We start from the raw sequence: 23,099 nt of genomic DNA, 5'->3' as shown, positions 1-23,099 counted from the left end.
TTGGAGTCCAGGTCTAGCACCATCTGGACCCAAGATCCCCTTCCACCTGTGTTTTCTCTCTGTGCCCCACTGCCTGCCCCCCCAAAACCTACACCCCCAGGTCAGCTGCAGGCCCATCCAGAGAATTGTCCCCAAACATACACGAACACTTCCCTCAGTCTGAAACACACTCTCCCCTCTTCTCCATCCAGCAAAGCCCTAAGTGCCTCTGAAAAGCCCTCTCAGTTTCTCTAATGTGCCCAGCGCTGCCTCGCCATGCACCTGTCTTGTGAAAGCAGAGACTGCAGGAGACAGGGCTGGAGGGAAAAGCAGCCTGAGGGCAAGAACCATTCCTGCTGTTATCTGCAAGCCCCAGACCTCACCTGGCACAATGCGCTCGAGAAAGGTATTAGGACATGCTGGCCGGGCATTCTCACTCATGCACTTGGATATGTGTGTGCGTGTGTGCATGTGTGTGTGCCCATCTGCGTGTGCTTTGTATATGCATCTGTTTGCATGTGTGTGTGTCTCTGTGTGTTTGTGTGGGTGCACGTGTCTGTGCTGGTCTGTGATTGTGTGCACCTATGTGTGCATCTCTGTGTGCGGGCACGTGCATGTGTGTATGAGCACTACATGCTTTCCGTCTTCACTGATAAGAAGAGCCATCCCAGAGGAAGAAGGCTTAAGGTCCGTAGGCTCAGTGCCACCCAGCTCTCTCTGCCCTGTGCTCCCCAGCACAGCCCACTTCCACAGCCACTCTCCTGTTTTTCCCACGGGATGAATGAAGACCGAGAAAGATTTGTTTCACTCTGATGAGCGTCAAAGGTAGTGACAAATTCCTGTCCCATACTGCGGACTGGGGTAGGACCCGAATGGCCACTGTTATCTCCGGGGGAACTGAATCCAGGTAAGGAAAAGGCCAGACATGTCACGAGAAAGGAGTGACTGTCTGCCTGTGTGACATGGGCTGTCACGTGCTAAGGTCCGTTTGGACGTCACTTACAAGGGTGAGGCCAAGTAAAGGTAGAGGTGCTTTCCGAGCAAGTAATGCCTTCCTCTTACTAATTCAAGATCCTCTAGAGCTCCATCATTTTCCTAAAACAAAAAGCTAGAAAAGGGAGAAAAAACCGAAGATGTTCTCAGTTCTCTGAAGAAGGCATGAGACGCACGGCGTGACAGTGTGCTGGGCCCCTGAGCACCAACGGTGGCCCAGGGAGCCTGTCTGCGGGTCCCAGCTCACAGAGCTGCTCATCAGACAGAGGCTGGGGCTCTGAGCAGGTTCCCCATGACCCTCTGACCTGGGCTACGGACTCCAGGAGGCTGACGCCGTGGAGCTTCAGCTGGGCTGAGGTCCGTGACCAAGTCAACTGCTGAACCGCCTCTCTGAGCCAGTTTGTTGCCCTATATGGTAGAAACACATCTATGGGGATACGTCTGGACGGCCAGCCACAGCATCAACAACGGAGAGCCTTTCCCAGTCAATAGGCCAGTGGTTTTTAAACATGAAAGTCTAGGATTATCTTGCCAAGTATTTTATTTTATTTTTTTAAAGATATACTTATTTATTCAGAGAGAGAGAGTGTGTGTGTGTGCGTGTGAGCAAGGGAAGAGGGAGAAAGAGAATCAAGCAGAATCCACATGGAGCACCGAGCCCGCTGCAGGGCTTGATCCCACGACCCCGAGATCATGACTGGAGCCGATGTCCAGAGTCAGCCGCTTCACTGACTGAGCCACCCAGGTGCCCCTCTTGCTGGGTATTTTAAGAGCATATTTAGCAGGTGCAGTGTTTGCACTCAGGCGTGGGAACACCCATTCCCTTCTTTAACTTGGTGCAAGGAACCCAGAGTCACTCACTCGGCCCGTCCACCTTCCCAAGACATAGCTCATCTTAGATGCTGTGCACACAGTGGGCCTCCGTGCACGCTGTGGCCAAATCCAAACATATCCAAGTAAGCGCCACATTGTTCCTTGAAGCCACTTTTTATTTGTTTAAAGACTCCTGGAAGGAAAGTCAAGGTCTTGATACTGCTTTGTATCTGGCTTTCCTGTTAAGCCACTTTCCTGACTGGCTTGGCAGGATTGGAATGGGATAAACAAAGAAAGCAACCAGCATAGCAGCTAATGGCTAAGACCTATGATCTTGCGTTTCCAAATTTCCAGAACGTGCAGATTGCCAATTTTAATTTTCATTAGAATTAATCATATAATAGGCGAGAGGAATAATTTTTGGTAGGAGTGTAATTTTCCCGCCGTTTCAGATATTAATTCTCTTACCTCAAACAAATCATAATAAAATTCTGCTGGGATCATCTCTGCCATTTAGAAACAAACCCTTCCCACATTCAAATATTTAATTCTACTTGGACTTTCTTTTTAACACTATCACAAAAGAAGAGTGTTTGCCTTTCATACAGTCACATGGCTAAAACAGCAGGAAGAGCCAACTCTTCTGTCTTATTTGGTAATGAAAATCTAGATACTGTTCAGGGAAAAGGGAAGGTGGTAGCTAACTTCTAGAAGCCAACATCTGGGGTTTATGGAGCACGTAATTATTTATTTCCATTTCTTTATTTGACAAATGGTAGCATTCCCTCGGTCTTACCAAATTTATTTAGCGCAAACAAGGGTTGTGAGTGCTTGACCATAAAACTCTCAATGCATGAAGCTAAGAACAGAAATCTGGGTCTTGGATTCTCAGTGAAGCGTCTTCCTGAAGACTTAGTGCTCCAGAAAGAGACTCTCATTTGACGGATGTTCTGGGATTCCTCTACAAGAGCTCACACACACACACTCCTCCTTTTCTCTCTCTTCCTCTCTCGATGTTCATAAGTGACCACCTGGCTAGGTAGGAAGTACTTATTCATGTAATAATTTTCTGTTACTTCACGAAGTTATTCAAAAGCTAAATGTAAAATATGACATTAAGGGGCGCCTGGGTAGCTCAGTGGGTTAAACCTCTGCCTTCGGCTCAGGTCATGGTCTCAGGGTCCTGGGAATGAGCCCTACAACGGGCTCTCTGCTCGGCGGGGAGCCTGCTTCCTCCTCTCTCTCTGCCTGTCTCTCTGCCTGCTTGTGATCTATCTGTCAAATAAATAAAATCTTAAAAAAAAAAATAAAATACAACATTAAGTTGAGAGCCCTGTAAGACCGAACAGGTGCCCATGAGTAACACAGACTTTGAAGAGACACAAAGAGCAGCCTGGCCACACCCAGAGGCAGCTGGCCGGGTACACGTGCCAGTCTCTGCATCCCCGCCACCATTACCTTGTTGGAGATATCCAGATTGCAGCCGGCTTCACAGAGGGCCACCACAATAGGCATGTTGCCGTCTTTGCAGGCCACATGGAGCGGGGTGTTGCCGTGCCTGTCTTGGAAGTCGACAGAACACCCCTGGCCGATGAGAGTCTGGATCACCTCCATCTGGCACCGTCTCACGGCAAGATGAAGAGCGATGTGGCCGTCCTGCAAAAAGCACCAGGGGCCATGAGCACTTTCCCTTAGGCTCGCAGGGCTGGCCAACTCGCCTCTCCAGCTGCCACTGGGCCAAGATGAATTGGGGATGGCATCGCTAGCGCAGAGCCTGATGGGAGGATTACATAACAGACTTTCCTCCCAGAGAGTGGGGGACAGGCTTCGTGCGCCCCACTAAGTAACCACAAACTGACGATTCCAGGTACGGCCAGCACAATCAGAGAGAAAGAGCCAACACTTCTTCTTGTCCCTCCCTGACTTTACAGAACTTAAGTAATGGTCCGTACTCCAATGGCCTGTTTTATCACGAACCTGAAAACCACTTTTAAGAAACATTCGCTCAGTGTCTTTACTAACTTCCTAAGTAGAATGCCCATTCTTTTCTCTGAACCTGGGAGAAACTGAGATGTGTTCAAGGGCTACCTTATCCATTAGGGGCGAATATAACATGTTGACCCCAGGCATCCCCAAAAAGACCAGCCCGAGAAGTCCCTCCACTTGTTACGGATTCCCTGGCGAACAGTCAGGTTGAGTTTCCTGAGCCAAGGACAGAATTTGGGGCCATGTCTGTGTGGGGACTCCGGGCTGTGACAACCACAAAAGGTCTTCAGCCATTACGAAATGTCTCCTGGGGGCAAGCTTGCTCCCAGTTGAGAACCACCTCTCCGTACTAAGAAAATACTCCAAAAACGGCAATTACTAACTTAACGACACTATCCCAAATCTGATATATAGAGTAACATCACAGCCTCACGTTAAGTACAAACTCACAATAAGAACAGATTATGCTGAATTTGTATCCTGAATAAAGGAACACCTGGTGTAGAATGGCAATTATCAGACAAACAAGGGTGGTTTTCGTCTTTTTACAAAACAGTCAACGATGAAAGTAAATAAACCACCTATTTCTTTGTTTAATCTATGAAGTAATAGTGACTTGCCAATTTTAGTCCGAACTGAAGATTGTCTTAGGCTCAGAGATCATCGCTGTACCTGCTCCAAAGTGGAAAAGGCTAAACGTAAGATAGACACCTGAGTCATGTGACATCAAGTGTTAAATGTCACAAAGGAATATTAATTATTAAACAGAATCTAGAAAAGGGCACAGAATTTCTGAAACAGAGAGGACAAAGGATCACTGTAATTTGCTACATTTGAGTTTGTTAGGTAAATTGATGCAGGAGGCTTGTGGTCCTACCAGCCCCCCAGATCGCATGCCAGGGAGCATGATACATTTACCCACAAAGCACCTTGTCGGAGGCATTGAGGTCGGCTCCGTGTTCAGACAGACACTCCACGATGTCGTGGTAGCCCCGGGCAGAGGCTGTCAGAAGGGGGGTCTCTCCTTCTCGGTTCTTAATGTTCACGTTGCAGCCGGCTTCGCAAAGGGCTCTGGCCACGGAGTAATAGCCGTGCCAGGCAGCACAGTGCAGGGGGGTTTCTTCTTCCTGGCCAAAGAGACACACGCATGAAAGAGACGGACACAGCAACACGCAAGTACGTGTGTGCGGAGTTCCAGCCGAGTCACGGCGGTCCAGTGATGGCCACACAGAGAAAAGAGCTCGTGGCCAGTGGAGCAAGATATTCACTGGAAATAATGGATGCAGGCCTGATGTCTCTGCATGTCTCTCCTGCATGTCAGGCCTGATGTCTCTCCTTCATTAGTTTTCCTGCGTCCACACCTGTGTGTTGCACGAATTCAGTTTTCCCTGCCAGTTACTGACTGACTTTCAAGTGCCCCCAGAACGGTTGGTTCGGCTGTTCTGAACCAGGGAGCATGGGTGTGGGTAGGTTTATAGCATCTTTCTTGGGAAAGTGTCTTCGTTCACGTTCAGACTCCTCACGGGGGGAGAGCACTTCCTCAGCAAGCATTCCTGCAACAATCTTAACCCCTCAAGATTTCTGTCCCGTATGTCACATAAAGATGAGTCGCACAATTTACTGTTGCTCTGGCAAAGAAGTGCTGAGGTTATCGGGCTTTAAGAAGTGACAGGAAGGTCTGTAGGCCTGAAAGGCCTGTATATTCACCATCAACGTCGTTAGACGCTCATGTCTGTCTGCGAGAGGTTATTACAGTGTGGTGCTGACGGCATGACTCTGGAACCATGACTGTGGAACCAGACCGCTCTGCTACTTAGCAGCTGTGTGAGCTTGGGCAAGTCACTGAACCTCTCTGTGCCTCAGTCTTCCATAAAATGAGGATAATAATAATAGCAACCCACATGCAGGATTGTCCAGAGGAGTAAATGAAAGAATGAATGAACGTTCGTGTTTCTATTCAAGTCCCTGCCCTCTGAAATCCAAGCAGAAAACCCCAAGGACCCGACTCTATCCATCAGCTCGGGGCACATCCATGCAGTGAGCAGGCAAATGGACATCGACTACCATGACCCACCTTGTCCTGGAAATTGGGATTAGAGCCAAAGCTGCACAGTAACTGGACCACATCAGCGTGGCCATAGCGAGCTGCCACGTGCAGGGCTGTCTCTCCAGACTGTAAGAGAAACAGACAAATTCAGCAGACTGTGGAAACTGAATGCATAGGACTGGAGGCCAGATCCCATGCATGCCTGGCTCCACGTCTTCCCCTTTGGGGCACCCGCCACCCTCAGGCCTGAAGCCCCCTTGGTGATGGGTCCCAGGACCCTGGGGTAGGATGTGTCCCACACAGCTAGTGCTAAACCCAGACACATAGCTCATCCTGCTTGTCACAAAACCTCCTCAGTAAGAACGCTTCCCTGTCTGTGATGGCGGTTCTCAATCCTCTCCAAATATTGATGCTCACAGCCATGGGATTTTTTTTTTTTTTTTCAAACACAAAACTCCTGTTTTAATATTACATTATTTAAAGTTTTGTTTATGAGCAAGTTTCTGATTTCACTATCTATGTTTAGGATGTTATTTCTTACATCCTCAGAGATTCTAAAACATATCACTTTTAGCCCACAGTCGCATTCTGTGAATTTGTAATACATGCAATTTCCTCAGGATGTTTTACTTATATTTGCCCAAAACTTGGAGTATAAACAGATTTAAAACAAAACAAGATACTTGTTGTTACCTGACCAAAACTGCCGTAATGTGTGTGTGTGTGTCTTTGATGTGACTATCATCCCTTAGATATAGAGCAGTGTGCAGTCCATACAACTGTATGTGGCAGTCCTGAATGAACATGACAAATCAGTCTGCGAGTATTAGGAGCAGAGCAGGGTTGCACAGTTCAATGCATAATGGATGAGAAGGTAAGAATCCTAGATATGTGTTCCAGCCCTGCCAATTAACTCACATGACTGTTGTGTGAACCAAATGAAACAACAGATATACAAAAGTAAGTTTACCTTGCTAAATCAATAATTTTTATGATATCTTTGCCCCCCCAAAGCCTTATTTTACATGTAGTCTCATGAATCCTTCTAGTGCCTGCGCTTGTAAGACCTACACTGGCAGCTACTTCAGAGAGGACGAGAAGGATAAAGGTAGGTACACACGGCAATTGAATAAAAGAATGAGGACTTGGTTGTCTCTCTAGCAGAACCTTGAGTTTCCATGTTATGGGAAGATAAGTCACTGCTTGCATATTATGCCAACGACTTGGTAGATTTCAACTAACTGCAGATTTTAATATTAGACCAAGCCAGCAGCAGAAAGAAACTTCTTAATTAAATTCTCTGCAGGAAGATTTTGATTACGAGCCCTATCGCTTTGGGTCCTGATGCATATGGCAGGTCAACACTCATAAGCAACCTCTTATCACTTCCCACGGTCCCTAAGAAAATAAGTGGCCTTACCTTGTCTTTAACATCCAAAGGGCACTTGTTCTCATTGAGAAATTTCAGGGTATCAACGTGGCCATGCCGAGAGGCCCAGTAGATGGCATTGGATCCACCCTGTATAAAAACAAATGTGGAGTGACATTTCCAGATCCCAAGGCACGCATCACTCAGACTCGCTCTAGTTCCCTTCCCGAGTGACGGCAACTTCAAGGGAGCAACTTCCAAGAGGAATACACTCCCATTTTATTTTTTAGTTTTGCCAAAAAGACCAGAGTTACGTAAGATGTTGAGATTTCTGGGAAGCTCTCTCTCCTATCTTTGCAACTTTCTTGGTAAATCTAGAATTATTTTAAAATGCCATTTTTCTTCTCTTACAACCTTCATTTCAATCTCTGGTTAGAACTTTGTATGTGCACAAGGATCAGATCCAGTCCATTTATAGTTTTGTTGAAAATCTATGGAAGCTGATGGCAGAGCCATTGTAGTGACTACTCCCTGTTCAACACTTGTTATCTATCCTTCCAGTGTGACCCCAAGGCGTATGTAGTGTCCTTACTTTGTTGTCCTAACAAACGTGCAGGCAAATGTATTTCTGATGAGATTAATTAGATCATGAAAATTTTCCCAAATGTGACATTCACTAACCCTATTGAGTAAATGTGATAAGCCAGGAGTGAATCTGAGTAGTGTACAAGGGAAGACAAGAGGAAGGGAAAGGTCTGCCTTTTTCTTTATAACACAGGTTAGACTGGACCAGGCTGTTAGGCAGTTCACCTTCCTTTACAGAAAATGGAGAAATGAAGTCACAGGCCCATGTTATTCTCTGTTCCCTCTAAGATAGGGAGACAGTAGGAAATACTTTTTTAAAAGCTAATTCAGTGGCAATAAAACAGAATTCTGACCTTATCCTGGACATCGATTCTTGAGCCTCTTTTAATTAGCAACTGTAGTATTTGAATATTCCCACAGCCAGCAGCGATCAGTAACGGAGGTGTCCCGTGCTGGAAGAGGCAAGGAAGAACATTTCTTTCCAGTTTGGTAGGAAGGGAAAAGCAGCTCTCCCTGGGGCCCCACACCACACAGCTTCCCATGTCGGAACGACACACAACCACTGCGGCACCACAGGGAAGGGGGATAAGAGGAGCACACACAGCCTTTCTCTGCTGGGTTCCCAACCCAAGGTGACATGTGCCTTTGCAGGAGGAGCACATTTACAATGTCATGGTTAGAGGTACATGAGGGGCATGAAGAAAGGCCCTCAGTGCCCTTGACCTCATTTCTAATGCAATCCACTATCAACCCAGGAGTGACTTCCCCATAGGATGGCGCCTGTAACAGCCCCAGGGAATGGAGAAGTAGAAGGGATCCTCTCCTTTGGACTTGGAGGTGTACAGTTGTGGTGACTCCCCCACCCGCTCCCCCAGCAGAACAGCCTCAGACCTTGTTGGGTTGGTTAACGTCATAGTTGGACAATGAGCCCAGGAGGTGCTGCAGGCCGGGGACGTTGTCATCATTGATGGCGTGGATGATGGCTTTCATCACAAAGGAGTCTTCCTCATCCTTGAGAGGGACCATGAAGAGGGAACAAGAGTTAGCTTGCTGGCCACAATCCTCTTATCAGCGTAAGAGAAATCAGTGCTCATTTGTCAAGAGAAGCATTCAGCGCAAAGTAAGCCACTTTCTCCCCAAATCCACCTGGTCATGAAGGGAAGGAGGTTCCTTTTTGCTCCTGCCATGTTGGAAACTAACACCACCTTCTGTTTACCCATATATATATATATATATATATACATACACATATGTGTGTGTGTGTGTGTGTGTGTATACACACACACACACACACATACACAGACACATACATATTTACATATAACTAGAGGGGGAGAAGTATGAAAATAAAGGCCCAAGAAATGGAAAGCAGATGCATTTCTTGTTACAAGAGAAAATAACTAGATAATGTTGAACAACAACTTAGTTAAATCTTTGCCACTATGTCAAAGTTTTCTTATAATAATAAGATATTTACCAAATATGGCACATTAAAACTAAGGAATAAGCCAGAAAAATCCCAAACAAAATCTCTGGACGTACAGGGATATGGCTTCTACTATTTCAAATCTGGAAAAGCAGCATATCGACAGATGTTGAATCTCTGTTTTGGGGGCAGAATGGAGAAAGCATTTCTCTCTGGGCTCAGCTTTCTCTTCTCTACCGATCTGAATCCAAACAAACTTCACGAGGGTTTTAATAATATTTGTACCAAGCCCATGTCAAGAATGTCACTGGTTTCGCTTTTCCAACACAATTCAATTTGATGACTAAGAGACATTTGCATGAAAGTGACAGTCAAGAGAAATGGGGTGAATGGGAAGAAGAGGCAGATGGTCACCAGAGGTTCCCATGATTAGCAGGACATCAGGACAATGAGGGAACTGGAGCTGTGGTAGGGGTCATCCCACCTGGAGCCCCCACACAGCCCGAAGCCCTCTCATACCCTAAACTTCACATCGCACTGCTTAGATTTTCCCCTGAGCGATTATTAAAGATGATTTTAATTTGTAACACGTAATTGTTCTCATCTTACTTAGATTAATAGTTTTTGTCTTGTCTGTGGTTCTGCTGTTACCCTCAAATAATCCCCAAACCCAGACTTTCTCCTCTCTTCCTCCTTCTCCGACCTTGCTTCTCTCCTACTCCTATTTTCTTCTTAACCTGTCCTATCTCTTTTTACCCTACAAAGCTACACCTGGAGTCTCAGTGAAGCAACTAGCATCAGAGGGAAGAGAAGAGCTGGTGTCTGCAAGTGTGTCATTCTGCCCATGGAGCCCCTGGACCCACTCAGGAAACATTCACTACGTAGTAGTCACGGGAACAGGCTGGTTCCCACAGAATCACCCTTTCCGGTTCCCACAGAACCACCCTTTCTGGTTCCCTTTACCTCCAGGGCTCCCAAAGCCCTACTGTCTGTCAGGGGAGAGTCTCAGTGAATTCAGACGTGTCCAGCCATATCTGAAGAGTTCCTCTGTGATTAGGTTTCAGTGAGGATTAAGGGGAAAAAAACTATGGAGTTGTTCTCAAGGGCGTTACACACACAATACAGGATCAACAGGGGAAGTAGGTTTAGCCTTCTGGTCTACTACGAACTCGCCCGGTGAGCCCCACAGTATTTGCCCTGAGTTTTCGGTGTGTGTGTGTGTGTGTGTGTGTGTGTGTGTGTGTGTGTTGGCAGAAGGAGTGTCTGGCCCTTTTGTATTACTATGACCCAGTATTTTCCAAGGTCAGTGGCAACAGAGGACTCTCATTTTATTCATGAAAAGTAGAATAAATGCTTTCCTCTTCTGTTGACCAGTCACTCATCAAACTGTGAGTGTGGGAGAAGTGGAGTGGGGGGTGGTGGTGTTAGAGGCAGTAGGCAGGAGTGGGTATGGTGCCAATCCAAACAAAGAGAAAAGAGAACAAAAGAGGCAACAGAGTACATCAAATCAACCACCCAATTCCCTCCCTTGAGTGGAAGAAGAAGAGACCTGACACTTCCGTGACTTCCGGTTTTCTGGGTTGTTGAACAAATCAAACAACCTAAACATCTGAAACACACAGTGCTAAGAATGAACCTCACCAAGGCAAACAGGTTTGCTTACCAGAGTATCATCGCTTCTGGCAACACTCATGTTACTCCTGGACAAGAACGACCTGGATAATCTTTGGCACAGTGATATCAAGCGAACGGATTGCTTAAAAAAAAAAAAAAAAAGGGAAAAAGAAACATAAAATTCAGGAGAAGAGGAAGAAAGAGCGTATATAAGGATATTCAAATTAGTGCAAATGGCAAAGTCTTTGAGCTGGTATTCACTGCTGATGGCATGTTCTTTGCGGGGGGAATCTTATAAGGGTCCTATAAGGAAGTTGGATCCTATTTGCTTAAGGAAATTTCTAAAGGTCTTATAAATCAAGACAACAGGATAGAGGTTTCCCTTCCACGTTTCATTATTAACTACACAATTGCCCAGTCTGCATCCCTTCTCTTAATAGGTCCTTATCTACTTTTTGAGCAGTGGAATCTTACCCTAACAAACCCTTTGCACATCCCCACTCAGAGAAGCGTGGTATGCAAGGGTCTTGTCCTGTGTCCTTGTGCCCAGGCAAGCTGGTAATGAGACTATCAAAATTCATGCAGTTGTTGGAAACAAACAGTGCGGAACTCCTTAGCCTATAGGGAAATCACCCCTGCATTTAATCTCAAAGGCAAAAGCAATAGTAAATAACGTGTGTGTGTGTGTAAAGAAAAAAAGAGAGAAACTTACGGTGGTTCTCTCTATATTTTAAGACTATTCTCAGGGCTTCCTTCAGACTAAGTGTTAAGTCTCAAGTAAGCTAGTGCTGTGGCCCTCCTCATCCCTATCATGGCACCCAGAACTTGATGGGTGTGAAAATGAGGTCCATTTCTAGCCCAGTGCTCAGAGACATGGGGCAGGTACCTGCTTCCTTTGGGCTTCACACAACCCTGGGCATAGGAAGACATCCTGTCACCTTGTTAACCTTGAATTTTCATTTGTGCAAGGTTGACTGGAATGCCTTTTAGAGCCATGCCCCACACAGCCCCCACAGAGGCCATCCACACTGAAAAAGCACAAGAGGTCACAGGCAAATGTTCATGGCCTTGCCCCACTCCCACCCCCACCCATCACAGATCAAGGTTGGACTTAGAGAACCATTCACACAAGTTCTTCTATAAATGCAATTCCATGCTGCTTACCACAAAGAACAGATTTATTTAAAATGTGGCTTGTTGCATTTAGGAAAAGACTGCACTATAATTTTGTTGTGCTGATTTAAACATTTGCCTTGGGAATGGTTTTTATTTAAAAAAAAAAGCAAAAATTACATATGAAAATTAGAGTGAAAGAGGACTAAAATATTTTCACCTATCTTTTGAAAATAGCATAACGGTGCAGAAGACTAGAGAAATTTAAACAAACAGACCAAAAAAGGATGCACTTTTGTATGGCCAGTATCAGAACAGATGAGACTGGCCAGAGGCAGTGCCACAGAGGAAAGAAATCAGTTAATTGTTCCCTGTCAAACACTCTTACTTTCCACTTTTTCCGGGCTGCGAACTTCTTGAACTTCTCCATGTTGACTGCCGACGCCTTTCTACTAAGTGCTTGCTGGGTATCTTTAGGCTAAAATCAAAGTCCAAGAAAGCAAATTTAGAGCCTTCAAATGATGGAAATGTGTGCCATGACAACTTTTGGAAACCTCTAATTATTTGGTATGTGTACACACTCACCTTACGAATATAAGACAACAAATTCAGATAATATGCAAGAGCCAGGAACCTAGTCTCTGGAGGTCAACTCTCATGGCTAAGGGTTTGATAAAATCCATAAAAAGTGGATCTTGGGAAGAGTGGAAGAACTGCGCTTGGACCAGGCTTGAATTCGAACTTCCCGCACTGAGTTTGGGAATGGCAAGATTCATGGTGAGGTCTTGTGATGTGGTACGTGAACTTAGTATCATCAGGTAGTTCAGACAAGGAGGGGACTCAAAGGTTAGCAAATCAGCCCTGTCTGACAGCATTAGAATTCCCTGTACTGAATTTTTTTTTAGGAGAGCATTGGCTCTACTGATGAGAGAAGGAGACACCATTGCCCCCTCAGGGAGCCCAGGCAACCGCTAGGAGCTCACACAGCAGAACTCTCTGGAAGCCCCAAACCTACTTCAGCAATGCAAGTTGTTACACTGCAGTCCCCTTAGCAGTTCCATGATTTTACTGTGTAACTGCCATAGCTGGAGCAAACTCTTTAACCCAAATGCCAGTGCGTGTCTCAGGGAACGCAGAGGTATACAGTAGGCTGGGGGGAGGGGGGCAGCAGGCTCTGGCACAGACAGTTGTGCAGGGTGTGGAGTGTGTTATGGAATGCGGGCTCAGTACTGTAGCCTTTAAATTTTACAGCAGACATTGGAAATCCAGATCTGGTATGATATTTATGCTGGAAATCAATTCCAAAAATTTTAAAATAGTCTCTGGGCCACCATCCCACAGGTCAAACCAAAAATGGCTGTTGAGCAAACTTGACCTTCGATTCCCCATTTAGAATCCTGCACCGTGACAGCTCACTCTCACCTCCACGACCATTAGGACATTCTCATCTGTCAGCCGCCTTTAAATACGGCACCAATATCAAAAACAATCCTCCACGCAATCTGGGGCGAGACCCCACGGTAACTCGCAGTACCCCAGGGCAGAGGCATTCCGGGATACCCTATAATACCAAACCAATCACGGCGGGCAACTTACCTTGATCCAGGGATGCTGCAAACTATCTTGAATTGTCATTCTCTTCCTTTGTAGGGGGAGGGGAAAGAAAAAAAATGCTGTGACCATAGAAGCAAACACTAAGGTTGTTTCCATGCCGGCTGGGCCTCCTAGGTAGGTGCTCTGGAAAATGCAGGTCAGGGACTGCTCCATGGAAGAAAGCCAGAAAGAATGTTGGTCTTTCTGGGACTATTTTACTCGATCTGCAGGGACCGACCAAGCAGGTCCAAAGGGCCCTGCCTGCATTTTCCGAAGCGTTCCACGTGGCATGCTTTCCTTGGCCACGCGGAACCAACCAGGCTCGCGTAAACGTGGCCGCATGCGCAGTCCAGGCTGTGAGCTGGAGCCACAGCCGGGAACCCTTCAGGAATGGCGGACACTCACTTTGGATCCTTGACGAGGAGTCTTCTTATGAAATCTTTGGCTAGGGCACTGGTATTACTGAAGTATTCTTCCTCAAATTCGTAGTTGACGGCCGACACGTTTGCTAACGTTTCTTGCTTAGTGTCTCCAAGAAAGGGGGAGGCCCCACTTAGGCTGTTAATAAAGTGGGGGTGCAGAACACGCATGATTACCTCTTGGGTTGTCACGTCATTCCTATAACAACTGATAAGGGGAGTGAGGCTTCCCATGATAATCTGGTGCTGGGGCAGTTCCTTCAGAATCCAATGACACTGTAGGGGACATTCAGTTGCCATGCACAAAACCTCCAGCTTAAGGCCTAGGAGGCACTTCAAAAGTTAATTTGGAACAGCATCTAGTAGTTGAAAAAAACACCCCATTTTCTTTTTTTCCTGTTTTCTCAGCAGTGATGGACAGCCGTGCTTGCTTTCAGCGATGATGCTGCAGTTTCTGATGACTCATTGTGAATTAGAAGAAAATGTTTAATTAGTATAAACTAAACGTGTTCTGGGGGTGTAAAATGAGTATGTTTACCTAGAAAGCATGCATGAACTGAAGAGATCAACATGACACATAGATGGTTAATGAGACAGATGGTCTCAGAGAAAGAGGAAAAGAGTACGAGACGTGGATTTTGATACTTACAGAATATAGGTTATGACCCCAATACTCCTAGACACAAACAGAAACAGAAACCAGTGTCAGAAGAACAGTAAAGTAAATCAGAAAGATGACAGAGTCAAGGGCATGCTCCTTACCACATATCTGCCTCTAGACCAAGAGGTTCGTAGTTGACTATCTCAGGAGCTAAGAGGAAATAAAACACGTTCAGTTTTGAATGAAAGTGAATCAACAGATTCCACCATCAGATATAAACCAGAAAGATGTACCAGGGAAACAGATGATGTTACAGCAGGGGACATTTTGCCAGTTTCATCCATTATATTTATGAGAAATAAAGGAGCGCAGGAGTAAAAAAAAACTTACCAACAAACTCTGGTGTCCCAAATATGTTCTTGAATTCATTTCCAAAGTCAATTTTATGGGCCAACCCAAAATCAATGATCTTGATCCGAGGTTTAGGGACATTTCTATCCAAAAGCATTATGTTTTCAGGCTTTAAAAAAAGAGAGAAGCGCTATATAATATATTACGCTGAAGACAAAGTGGCAGAATTGTTCTTCCCCTTCCCTGAAAAAAACCCACCCAAACCTAGGGATGACTGGGCAGTTGCAAGAGAATACCAGGAAAACAAATTATCTTGGTTTAGGTTCTCCCGGGAGTGGACCTGTGCCAGGGATTCAGGTGCGAGTGGCTTTTGTGGGAGGAGGCTCCAGGGAAGAGTTACACAGTGGAGGTTGGGGAGACAGGAAGCAGAAGGAAGGAAACCCACACAAGGTGTCTTGTCAAGATGGGGGTGATGGAGGGCATTCCCCTTGGGGAACTTAAGGAGGAGCAGCACTGAATTTTCCAGCTGAAGCAAGAGGGAGTCGGGGCATTTATCCATCATCCCTCCCACCCCAACCGCCTGCACTGCTAAGAGCGGCTTCTGTGGGCATCGACTCTGGTGCGTGCAGCTCCCAGGCCAGAAACCAGATGTCAGGCAGACAGCCACAAGTGTGTGCAGCAGCAGCGTTCAGGGTGTGTTAGTGAGTGCTGGAGGGATCCGGATGGGGTCTTGACAGCTCTGCTACAGTAAGTGTGGAGAAAGTCCTCCCTCTTCTGAAGTCTCATCCTAGCTCCAATGATCTGAATCATTCACTTGCCAATCGATCACATGCTGCTTTGTGATCACTTCTCAGTGCCTTGAATCTTATATCATCATGGCCTGTTGCTCCTGTATATGCCTTCCCTTCCTATAGAGACCATAACCTCCCTGATAGTTACAAGTATGACATGCCTTTTTATCTCCCACAGTGCTTTGTTTTCAGGCTGCCAAAGACCCCAATTAGCCAATCTCAGAGTTTCTCTTGATCGATTGCTGGTGACAGAGTCAGGCCTTTGCATCAAGAGGCAGAGGAGAGATCAAGACATCTTCCTCCTTACATGCCCTGCAGCTACAGGGGTTGGAAACTGGGCAGCCAGAGGCCACTCTAGGCTAAAAACACCCCATAACCAAGAATGTCCCCCTTGCTTAGAGACCAGGCTGGTAAAACCCTTTGATTCTTCCCCAGGGATTCTTGAACGTAATCATTTATCTTCAGTCTCTATCCCATAAAAGGTTAGGAATCCTTGAGTAGGTATGCACTATACACCGGCTGATTTATCTTCCTAATTCCATCTGCTACACCCATATAGGATTTCAAAAAAAAGTATGTCTTTCAGATGCCTCAATTTTTCTTAACAAACAACCAACCAATGCTATGATTTGCATACCCTTCTCTCTGACCTACACTCAGCAAAACATACCTTAAGATCAAAATGGGCAATCTGTAGGGAGTGCAGGTAGTAAACACCGTTAAGAATCTGTTTGAGAAACTCGGTTGCTTCCTCTTCAGTCAGAGATTCCTTTTCAGCCAAGAAGTCAAACAGTTCGCCACCTGCGACTCTGAAAACCAGGAAGCAGAGGTTACTGGGGGCACTTTAGTTTCTCTTGTGTAGACCACTGGTGTGCTCGAATTTCAGGCAAGAGAATGGCATAAGAACAAGTTGAAACAGCTAAGCGAGGCATCAGAGTTCTCCATGTGTCTCCCCACTGGATGGGAATTCCGTCTTCAGGTACGTTCGTGCTGGAATGGTCCTGGGGACCACCCTCCTCTTGTGCTATGCTCACAGCTGAGAGCAAGGAGCAGAGATGTGACGGGGAGAAATGTATCTTAAAGCATCTCACTTACATATATGTACAGGTGAGGTCTTAACTCACTGATTTAAAAACAAGACAAAACATGGGGCGCCTGGGTGGCTCAGTGGGTTAAAGCCTCTGCCTTCAGCTTGGGTCGTGATCCCAGGGTCCTGGGATGGAGCCCCACATCGGGCTCTCTGCTCAGCAGGAAGCCTGCCTCCTCCTCTCTCTCTCTGCCTGCCTCTCTGCCTACTTGTCTGTCAAATAAATAAATAAAATCTTTAAAAAAAATAAAAAAAATAAAAACAATACGCCAACTTTTTGCAGAATTTATAGAACATATCTTCCTTGTGCAATCAGAGAGTGCCTGGAAAGTTAGTAATCTGTGCGCTAATCAATTCTTTTAAGCCCCAAATCACAATATACGGCCTACGGAGATTTTCTTATTGTTGTTTTGTACCTGTTTATATATAAATCCTTGTATATTTACTAATAAAGCGCATTTAGTAATGCATTTTACAAATACTTTTACGAGTAAGAGTAAACCTACGCAAATCTGAAATGTATGACGTTGTTTAGGGATTTATGAATCCCTCTCCCTGGGCAGACTGTAAACCCCTGATGGACAGAGGTCAGCCCATGGCTGTCCCCTGGTCTTCACACAGGCATGAAGCTTCTCATGAAACTCACGAAGCCAGGCACACAGCAAGAGCTCAAAACTTTGTTAGCCAGTGGCTAAGTGAACAAACTCCCCATAGAAATCCACAGCAGTAATTAGTGGCAAATAACAGGGAACTTTTAATAAGAGTTTTTATAAGTTCATCTTTTCTCAAGTTTACCCATACATACACAACATAATAATTAACTGCAATTATGCACATAAACGCTGTGTTCATTATCTTTCTTTTGGCAAGACAGCTCTGTGAACATACCTACTACTTCCCCATCCAAAAAAGACAAGCGGTGCTTACGAGATTAAACTCCAATGACCAGAAAGCTGCCGTCTTCAAGAAAGGGGTCAGATCCTGCCCCTTCACTCTCTAAGTTGTTTTTCTTAGCCTGGCCCCAGGTCCACTAGCATCAGGATTGCTTGAGGTATTTTAAAAATACAGACTCTCGACGTCCGTTCCGGCCTCCTGCCTGAGAGTTTCCCAAGAGTGGGGACTGGGAAACGCAGAATAGCTAACCAGCGCCCCAGGTGATTCTTAGCACACTCAAAAGTGAGGACCGTTTGTGAAAGTTTTCATTGCATTCTCCTGATGCACGGTCTCCCTCCGATATTTAACATCTAGATGTTTATCCGGAAGGTGAGGTGACTGTTGAGACCCGAGCAGAGAGCTCCGACAGATCTGCCATGTGACCCAGAGCCTGAGCGAGCCAGGAAGGCCAGGAAACACCCCCCCCCACAAGCCCGGGCCACAGAGGCGTGCAGGTGACCCCCACACTCTCGCAGGGGGGGGGGCTCCCTTCCTGCACCCTCCCAGCCTTGCTGCCCTATCCTCTCCACGGAGCCCTTGGCCATGAACTCTGCACTGGGTGCCCACCACTCCTCAGTTTTCTGTCTTCTTATTCCTCTTAAAACCAACAAATCAGGGAGAAGGAGTCCTTCAACTCAAGAGGGTGGGGTAAAGGAGAGAAAAATGGGAAATGATGAATCAAGTAATTTTGGGAACCATGCTCTATCATCTTCGGGTGCTTCCTTACTCTCTGGCCTGCATGGCCTGGCTTAGGTGGCCCACACCACCGTGGGCTGTGTGGTGGGGTAAGGCCCAGAGTCGGTGCACCCAGGACACAGCTTCACTCTGCAGCTGGAAGCTTATGCCTTCAGGCTGGGCCTCATTTCCTCATCAAACAGGTAGCCTAGCACTTAGGCCTTAGGATATGACCTTAGTCCATAGACTTAGGATTTGACCAATGACAGATAATAAATATACCTGAAGAGACTGGCAAGTCCGGCAGGAGGCTGAGGTCAGTAGGCAGAATGGGTGCCATTCGAAGGAGGGACACTACTGTCCCTGTAGAACGCCATGCCACCTGCCCCATTACCCAACCTCGCTGAGCCTGGGATTCCTCTTCCATCAAATAAGGGACCATCACACACCACAGAGCTGTTCTGAGGTACCATGGTGTGGAGAGCCCCTTGGGGCTCAGTAAACACTGTTTCTGTTCTCATCTGGTTTCAACCTGAAAGCCACCCACAGACGCAGCAGTGTGCTGGCCCATAACTCCCAACGGGCTGTCTGGGGCTGGGGGCAGGGGCAAGGCCCAGTCCATTCCATTCCCAGGGTGTCCTATCCCTCTCATGAACATTTTAAGCCACCCATGGGATGGCACTGACCATGGGGTTGGGAAGTACCAAGAACTCTATAACCTGGGTGAGCCAGCTACCTAGGCCACTGAAGCATTAGTTATCTTCCAAGGACAGTGCTACAGCACGTCCTGCCACATGTGCTTCTGAGATGGGGTTTTGCCTCTGGAGCTCCGCCATCTTGGATCTCAGCAGATCCCGCGGCCACGTAAGACACAGCGGAGTGATTCTGTGCCAGCTTTGGTGTAGTCCTGTGTCTACCACGTGCTGAAGCCCTCATGAAGAGGTGTCATGATCCCCAAACCACCCTATGGTATGAAGAAATCCTAGAAGATGGGACACCCCTGGAAGAGAGAAAAGAGGCCAAGGAGCATTGAGCCAAGGAAGAAATCTTGGGAGTGGGTACTCTCATCCAGCTGATGCCATGGAAGTCAGACTCCATCTGAGTCCTTCCAGAATTCCTGACTCACAAAACTGTTTGCAAAATAAAATGGTCAATTTAATTTGCTAGGGTGGACACCGTGAGCACCACCCATGCTCCCCGTAGAGGAAGGACCTGCGACTGATGACTGGAGGCATTTCAGGGCTTGCCTCTGCCGCAAGCTGCCGCCCAAGGTCATGCTGCTGAGTGTAGGAACATACAGCTGGGTTGAACAAACTTCTATAAAGGGCTGGATATAAATATTTCAGGCTTTGGGGGCCATAGAGTTCTGCCACAACTACTCAACTCTGCCCCAGTGATGTGCAAGCAGCCTTAGACAATATATAAATGAAGGGTTGTGGCTGTGTTCCAATAAAACTTTATTTAAAAACAAGTGACCGGGGTGCGTGGGTGGCTCAGTGGGTTAAGCCTCTGCCTTCAGCTCAGGTCATGATCCCAGTGTCTTGGGATCGAGCCCCGCATCGGGCTCTCTGCTCAGCAGGGAGCCTGCTTCCTCCTCTCTCTCTGCCTGCCTCTCTGCCTACTTGTGATCTCTCTGTCAAATAAATAAAATCTTTAAAAAAACCCAAAAAACAAAAAACAAGTGACCACCTGGATTTGGCTGAGGGGCTGTAGTATATCTACCCTGATATAAAGACCAGCTCATCTCAGTCCAACCTGGGCCAACTCTAAGGGCCCTTCAGAACTTTCTGTTGGGCCAGCTGGGGCTGTCACTGGGCTGCAAGGTAGCACGGCCTATTCTGCCCACTACTGCACCTTCCCCTCTGTTCCATATTCTGGTTCTAAGGGCAGTTCTTAATAAACATCCTGCACACTCTTCTCCATCTCAAAGTCTGCTTCCGTGGGAACCTGTCCTGCCTCCAGCAGATCTGGGGATAGTTGGTTACACAGCAATAGATGACCACAACGCTATCTTGAACTGGGTCTATTCACTTGGTTCAGCCAATGGAAACTAGATTTGCCCTTCTCTGGGCCTGGTCACCTCCAGCCTTAGTCAGTCTTCCTGTCTTGAGCAACTCAACTTCCACAGTGCTTTCTGACCACACTAGTGAGAGCCAGGAACAACCCTGGAGCTCCCAGAGGGAAGGGGAGTGAGGGACCAGCCTGCAAAATGGTGGTGCTTGACCAAGCCTGAGAGGAGGGAGGCACGGATCACCTCTCACTCTTCTCCAGGCACTATTCACACCCATGGTGTTCACAATACGGTCCATGCTGTGGCTTATCCAGGGAACCATTTGGCTGGGCTTCAGCAGTGTTGGGAGGACCCCCATTTCACCGGGCCTGGACCCATCCCTGGTTTCTTGCTGCCTTGAAGGTCATTACGCATATATACATTCTCGTTCATGCCACTACGGGAAGGCAGGTGTTCTAGCCATCAATTTCAAATATAGCTACAAATATTTAGTCATTAATCAAGGTAATCAACACTAAATGACTTCAGCGAAGGTTTGGGGGCATGATAATTTATTAAATTATCATTGGATAATTTACCCCATTTGCTCCCCAAATCTCAGAAGTTTGAAAGTGACTGGAGGATTTTTTTTCCCATATACATGCTTAGAACCAGGATGAAAATGCTTATGATGTTGTTGGTGAACAGCAGGATAATGTTAATAAGATCAGCTCAGCCCAAACCTTGGTATTTCCATTCTTTGGTCCAAATTTTACATTTCGCTTAGGAAAAGGAAGATTGATGGGGAAAGAGAGACGTGCAATCTGTGTAGCAAATTGAGAAAGCAAGACTAACCTCCTCTATTAGGTCTTTAACTCAGAGTGTTTAAAATTATAGCATTATCATGGAAATTGTGTGACACGCATGCTAATAAGCATTGCTGTGTTCACAAAGAAAGCTGGAAAACCGGAAGGTTCCCTCTCCCCCCCAATTGCCTTCCTCTACAACCAATGCCTCCCTAAAAGGTAGCTGTCACGGAATGTAGTTAGGACTCATTAGAATGCTAAAAACAAAGGGGGCCTTCAGAGTGACATAGAGAAATTACTACAGAATTCCAGTTTCTAAATTATAACACTATTCAGGGTTTGACTTTTGCTAGGAATTGTCCAGATACAGCAGGACGTGTTCTGGACCAGATCTGGTCATAAGCTAAGCGCAGGGGACTCGTGGCTACAAGCTAACTACACCTCATGAGGTATTTTGAGGCAAATGCTATGATACATCAGTGTGGGGCTGTATTTCCTCATTTGGTGAATGGGGGGGGCACTGGAACAATTCAGGGCACACCCTCACGGTCCTGCCCTGCTATGACACCAGCCCTAGAAGATAGCATGGCAAGAGGACTAGAGGGGCCTCAGCACACAGGCCCCCAATCCTGGCTCTGGCTGTGGAGGCAAGTATGGAGCTCCCCACACTTCTCTGGGCCTAACTCTACCATCTGTAAAAGAAAAGTGTTGAATTATTGGGCCAAGAAACCCTCTAACCTTCCTGTGCATCACAACTCGGGGAATATGGCAAAAATACAATTTCCTAGAACCTACTTCCTTCTTCAGGCCTGGCCTCTGTAATATCCCAGACTATCCTCCCCTCACTCTCTCCCTTCTCTCCTTGGCCACCTGAACACCAGTGACCCAGCAGAGGACCCCGAGGGGAACCAGGGGCAGCAGAGATATTAAGAAGAAAGAATAGGGACCCTTGAATCACTGTCTGGAGGACAGCCATCCAACAGCAACATCCACACTGTACTCTGAGTGAGAGATTAGATCCTATTATGTTAAGCCACGGATATTTTGCAGTTGTGTTCCATCTACTCTAAATACAAAGCTATTTAATCAGAAGTAGGACTAAGGTGTATTTTTAAAATTAAAGCTAAAGGAAAGCAACCAAGACAAAGCACAGAATATGCTAACTCTTCTAGTCATTTGGTGCTGGGCAACACATCTTCCCAGAACTCAGTGCCTTTAAGCAGGATAATCATTGTCTTAACTCCTGTGGCTTTTATGGGTCAGGAATTCAGGAAGGCGTGGCTGGGTAGCTCTGGCTTAAGGTCTGTCACGCGGGTGGGACTCAGACAGGAACTGCAGCTAACACCCCGGGGACGCTGGACCGCCGCGGGGGACTGTCTGGGCACCTCTCGCCATGTAAACTCAGGGCTCCATGCGGCCTCTCCATCCGGAATCGTCTGGGCTTCCTCACAGCATGGCGGATTCAAGACAAGGAGCCCGTTGACGTGGGAATTCCAGGCTCCAGGACCGGTGTTCCAGCAAGCATGGTGGAAGCTGCCTCAGCACTCACGTAGCACTAAAAGCAAGTCAGAAGCTCTTCTGGATTCAGGAGGAGGGGGTTTAGAACTCAGCTCTGAACGAGGGAACTTCAAGGCTCTAGGCAACATGTAGGACATGAGAGGATGTTGCAATCATCTTTGGAAAATACCTATTCGTCCGTCATTACCCATGATGGAGGAACTGAAATTCTTGCTCTTACTTCATCTAAATATGTATTTTATTATGGGGGTGCGGTATAGTAGTTGCATCAATTTGCTAGGACCGCACCAACAAACGGGGTGGCCCAACTAACTGAAATTTCTTGTCTCAAGTTCTGTTGGCTCCGAGTCAGAAATCAAGGTGTCAGCAGCACTGTGTTCCCTCCAAACCCTCTAGAGGGATCTTCCCGG

The 23,099-nt window shown here is 46.6% G+C and overlaps 1 protein-coding gene across 3 annotated transcripts in view; it reads right to left on the bottom strand.

The window, feature by feature from the left end:
• LOC111153491 (death associated protein kinase 1) overlaps window positions 1-23,099 on the bottom strand; it is a 171,679-nt gene that overhangs the window by 37,556 nt on the left and 111,024 nt on the right. For all 3 annotated transcript variants that reach the window (XM_022512540.1, XM_022512541.1, XM_022512543.1), the window contains 14 exons: window positions 16,351-16,489; window positions 14,929-15,058; window positions 14,700-14,748; window positions 14,587-14,613; window positions 13,924-14,076; window positions 13,522-13,567; window positions 12,314-12,403; window positions 10,862-10,954; window positions 8,664-8,783; window positions 8,126-8,224; window positions 7,239-7,337; window positions 5,846-5,944; window positions 4,701-4,898; window positions 3,244-3,441 (listed from right to left, as the gene is read on the bottom strand). In XM_022512540.1, coding sequence (XP_022368248.1) covers window positions 3,244-3,441; window positions 4,701-4,898; window positions 5,846-5,944; window positions 7,239-7,337; window positions 8,126-8,224; window positions 8,664-8,783; window positions 10,862-10,954; window positions 12,314-12,403; window positions 13,522-13,567; window positions 13,924-14,076; window positions 14,587-14,613; window positions 14,700-14,748; window positions 14,929-15,058; window positions 16,351-16,489 — 1,540 coding nt within the window. The remainder of the gene's footprint in view (window positions 1-3,243; window positions 3,442-4,700; window positions 4,899-5,845; window positions 5,945-7,238; window positions 7,338-8,125; window positions 8,225-8,663; window positions 8,784-10,861; window positions 10,955-12,313; window positions 12,404-13,521; window positions 13,568-13,923; window positions 14,077-14,586; window positions 14,614-14,699; window positions 14,749-14,928; window positions 15,059-16,350; window positions 16,490-23,099) is intronic.

The sequence above is a fragment of the Enhydra lutris genome, unplaced genomic scaffold (assembly GCF_002288905.1).
Source record: "Enhydra lutris kenyoni isolate GAN:26980312 unplaced genomic scaffold, ASM228890v2 scaffoldscaffold33, whole genome shotgun sequence".
Lineage (NCBI taxonomy): Eukaryota > Metazoa > Chordata > Mammalia > Carnivora > Mustelidae > Enhydra > Enhydra lutris.
This window is presented reverse-complemented; position numbering and strand designations above follow the sequence as displayed.